The sequence below is a fragment of the Triplophysa rosa genome, linkage group LG21 (genome assembly GCF_024868665.1).
Source record: "Triplophysa rosa linkage group LG21, Trosa_1v2, whole genome shotgun sequence".
In the NCBI taxonomy this organism is placed as follows: domain Eukaryota; kingdom Metazoa; phylum Chordata; class Actinopteri; order Cypriniformes; family Nemacheilidae; genus Triplophysa; species Triplophysa rosa.
In genome coordinates this window covers 347,107-351,781 of record NC_079910.1, presented here as the reverse complement: position 1 = coordinate 351,781, position 4,675 = coordinate 347,107, and the positions used below count along the sequence as shown (strand labels likewise).

General features: G+C 41.0%; 1 protein-coding gene across 6 annotated transcripts in view; it reads right to left on the bottom strand.

Annotated features, from left to right (window-relative positions):
- The window catches only part of dlg4b (discs, large homolog 4b (Drosophila)), a 40,189-nt gene that overhangs the window by 24,752 nt on the left and 10,762 nt on the right, over window positions 1–4,675 (bottom strand). For 4 of the 6 annotated variants that reach the window (XM_057320182.1, XM_057320183.1, XM_057320185.1 and 1 more), the window contains 2 exons: window positions 4,562–4,675; window positions 4,188–4,238 (listed from right to left, as the gene is read on the bottom strand). The exon at window positions 4,562–4,675 is cut by the window's right edge and continues 48 nt beyond it. In XM_057320182.1, coding sequence (XP_057176165.1) covers window positions 4,188–4,238; window positions 4,562–4,675 — 165 coding nt within the window. Of the gene's footprint in view, window positions 1–971; window positions 1,396–4,187; window positions 4,239–4,561 lie in introns of those variants that run through there. The other 2 variants (XM_057320186.1, XM_057320188.1) reach the window with 1 other exon arrangement.

Below are 4,675 nucleotides of genomic sequence, written 5' to 3'. Positions count from 1 at the left end.
GCACACACACACACACACACGCACACACACGCACGCACACGCACGCACACACACACACATGTGCAGTCAATGACCTCAATGTTGAATCATGTGAGCATTCGACACTGTAAGCCGTCATGTTGTTTGTACTTAGCAATCAAGTTAGCAATTTTTGTGTTGTGGCATGAAAACTCAAGCGCAGTGAACGGAACATTTTTCAGTACAAAATGACCATGAGGAATACCCATAAGCCCTTGCATTTTACATATCTTGAGCCAATTTCCAAACTGTGTTTTACACCACTGAAGGGCTCTTCGTGAAGGAGTAGTCATACACAACATCGCTTTAGATAGTAGAGTAATTACATTGTTTTTATTGCTCAAGCACAGTTTATACTTCTGCTTGAACTGATGATGTGTGAAATAGTTGTAAATGAAAGGTCATAGAGGTTAAGCTCGTTTTTAATAATATTGATGTTATTTTGTTGTTTTCTATGTTCAGGTGATTTGTGTTTGCTTCGGTAAACACAGACTGTGTTAAACACATCAAGTTTCTCTACACAATGATGAAGATATGTGTTGAAATGCATTTTCATGTGTAAAGTCTTTTTAATATTGTTTTCAGTCTGTCAATCGAATACAGTCAACATGAAGTTTTTTAACCAGCACATGAAACATACACGGATTCCACATGCATGTCAATGTGTAACCACCTGAAACTCTTAATGAATAACCCTGCAGTCCAACTGAAGAGAGCAGCTCAACTCCCCAACGCGCGCGCGCTGGATAGTTACTGCACGTGACTCATGTGATCATTCTGCTGATCACACCATCACTGGTTACCTTGGAAACGATGCAGTGCTCAGACAAAAATCTTTACCATAGTAACTCACATCCAACTGTAAGTGTCATAGTACGGGAACACACACACAGCTGTCTCACCGTCACACTCTGTCTGTATCACACACACACGCACGCACACATCTGTCTCACCATCATTCTCTGTCTGTGTCTCTTGGCTTTGCGCACGTTGCTGATAAATCTTCGGCCCATCTTCTTGGCATACCAAACAGACACGAACATGACGTCAGAGCCGCGGAATTACATCATACACACACGGTCACACCGACACCGAATCAAAGAAACCCAGAACTAACAGCGTGTCCGAAATCGAGACTGAGCTGAGAGAGAATCGTGAGATTCCTCCTGAGATACAGAGATGACGCTGATGCTGATTATTAAGATGACAAGCGACGTCTCTGTGTCACTGACGTTTCATCATATATTTCTTCATCCAGTATTCACAAAATAATTCTTCAAAATCCGTTAAATCCGTTAAACACACGCTCGCTGCTCGAGGAGAGTGACGCTGCTGCCGCGAGACCATTCCGCGCATAGCGCTCGGTGCGCGCGCCCAGACGCACGCACGAGCGAGTGCACACACAGACACTCTCTTACTCTCATTTTTATTGTGTTTTCATATTTTTATATTTTTCATATTTAAAAAAAACAAACTGTGCTGGTGGTGCAGTGACGTATCAGAGTTTAGCACATCGATAGGCTTCATCTTCTTACCAAGTACTTGTATTAGAATTAACCATGCTTTTACTATAGTAACCGCAATTCAACATCATATTTCAAGAGTTTATCTGCAAAAATAGATACATGCGTTTAAAAAATAAAAATCATTTTTATATGTTTTTGAGATGTTAACGAGAGGTTTTTATAATACATTTCTGTTCTTTTGTCTATAAGGTCTGAAACAGTTCAGAATAACTGCAGGACAATCTGTGTGACTGAGAATGAGCAAATATTCACACAATCATAATAAACATGTACAGACCATAGAAACACTGACCCCACTCAAACAAAACAGTTTGAGTGTGTGTAGATGCTTTGTCAATATCGTTTGCAAAAACAGTAAAGTACTTTAAAAATTATTAGAGAAAGAGACTGAGGCGCGCACACACGCACGCACGCACGCACGCACACACACACGCACACACGCACGCACGGGGTTCTAGATTAGCGTATACCCACTTGTTCTCCGTCTCCAAGCTGCTTTTGTGGTTGCTTTCCCTTTAACTGTTCTTAAGAAAATACACAATATTTCCGCGGCCCCGCCTCCGACAACTACGTCAAGCGCGTCATCTTCAGTGTTGGCACCGCGCCAGCGAGAAGTTCGTCCCGTCAGTCCCGCCGAAGCCGTTAGGTAATATTGATCAAACGGATCACTTTTAGTCAAAGCTGGTTTAAAGGCAGGGTGGGTGATCCTGTCCAGAAACATTTTTTGTCATGTTGGCTGGAAATTTCTTTACATCCTGATAGCAATCAAGAAATATAGTGCTCAAATAATATTTTTATAATTATATATCGTCTGTGAAAGGCGTCGGACCAAGAAATGTTCGCCCAATCAAAACGTTCTGGCAGAACGCTGTGACTGGTCATGCTTACATTTTCAGCCAACGTATTTTGCATACCACTGCGCACCCTGTTCACGCAGACATCATACGTCATCAGCCAGCGCACTCACATCCGTGTCAATGTAGGGAGAATGGCAGACAATCAGCAACAATCAAACTTTCCTGTGGAACGGACAAGTAAATCTACAAAACAAAAGTCCGTTTTTGAAAAAGCAGTGACGAAAAAACGTCTGGATCATGAAAGAGGACAGCGAATCGCATAAAGGGTGGGATTATAATTTCAGTGCTAGCAGGCTAAAATTAGCACCTTTCCAAATCAACTACTCCACCTTTACAGGGCCCTCACCGGCAGTGGCTCCTCTCATCTGTTCCTGGCCTCCGGACACTGAAGTCACGGGTTCTCTAGCGCTGCTTTATCTCTTAATGATATTGCAGCGCATCGCCAATCTTTGATATCTGCCTCAACTTTTAGCTTTCTTTAAATGACACGCGATTAAGTGAAACAAGCACTTCCATCACCCTACTTTTTAAAATCGCTGTTTAAGTCAGAATCCTTAATTTTCTCTGTATCCTCATTCCCTTTACAGTCGTTATAAACCTCCTCGTTACATTTATTCTACATTTAAAATAATGTAGTCTGTTTTTTACCACAACATTTACTTCATACATTCATATCTTCCCCTTATATTATTAACAAGTATTGACAGAGATGGCAGTGATGACAAAGTTACATCTGTATTCTGTAAAATCTTGCATATGTGTTTAGGTAATCGTGTATATGTAATGTTAGGGCTGCACGGTCATTTATCGTGATACCACTAAATCCTATTGTAATCGAGCTGGCTGCGATTTGCAATGTGTCGATATTTTTTAATGCGTAGCTTGTTCGTGAAGCACGGCTCTGGGATCAGTAGGAAATGCTGCTGATCTAAAAGCAGTGCGAGTTTGAGTCGCTTATAACGTGCATTTGAAAAAGCAACACCCGTCAAACACGATCATTATAAATATACTTTATTATCATGAAAACACCTGAGGAGGCTTGAGTAACGGTGATAAAAACATGTCCATAGGCATTTCCTAGATTCTAGAAGGTGTCATGGTCTTCTTCTGCAGTGCGTATGTGGAGTTTCCACAGGAGAGGCGTTCGGATGCAGCAGCATTTTCCCGTACTTCACTCAAAAGCTGTGCATAAATCACGTGATATTTATCGTCAGTTTATCGTGACAGCCCTATGTGATGTGTTAAAAAGATGTGATGTTTTGTAAAAAATATTGTATTGTGGTCAATAGTACTGGCATAGACCTGTTTTTTCCAATCTTTTTCCGCCAATTTATTTTTTTCCAATTCTATAACTTCATATTCAAAGCACAAGTGAATAATTATGCTGAAATAATTGTCATATGTCACTAAAACAAAGAAACACACTGACCCCTGTCTTTTGGCCATTTGAGGTCGGGTTATGGTTGTATATAGTATAGTACACCACTTTCTTTGTTAGGACTACACCACTGTCACGCACGCACGCACGCACGCACGCACACACACACACACACACACGCACACGCATTTGGCAGACGCTTTTATTAAAGCAATTTACATTGCATTCTATTATACATTTGTTTCTGAGGACGTGCAATCCCTGGGAATCGAACCCACGACCTTGGCGTTGCTAGTGCCATGCTCGAACCACTGAGTCACAGGAAAGCATGTGTGTGATAATATTCAATGTAGACCGAACGTTACCATAGCAACAAGCAGATATTGGTTATCATTGACATGGCCTTACCAGAGTAGAGGTGGCGTAGTATGGAGTGTGACCACTTGGAAGCAACACAGGCTGCAACATACCATACAGAAGAGTGTTAGAGAGGTTAAATGATTATCAACATGCTTTGCAATCGATAAACATAATTCAATTCAATTCAATTTTATTTATATAGCGCTTTTCACAATGTGCATTGTTCCAAAGCAGCTTTACAGGAGCAAATAAGAAAAACACAGAAAGGTAAAACACAGCACAGTGCATGGTGTTTATAGACCAAGCAAGATCATTATAATAAATAATATCTAATAAATAAATGAATAAATAAATAAATAAATGCAGTCTCCCGGTGAGCAAGCCAACACTGCACTGCTCTGCCATAATCAGTGTATTCTTACCTTGGCAGGTGATGTATGCATCTGTGGTGTGTAACCATGGATACCATCGATGGTGGTGTGTCCAGCATCACTGAGGTGTAACAGTTCTGCATTCTTTACTGCTGTCAGATGTGC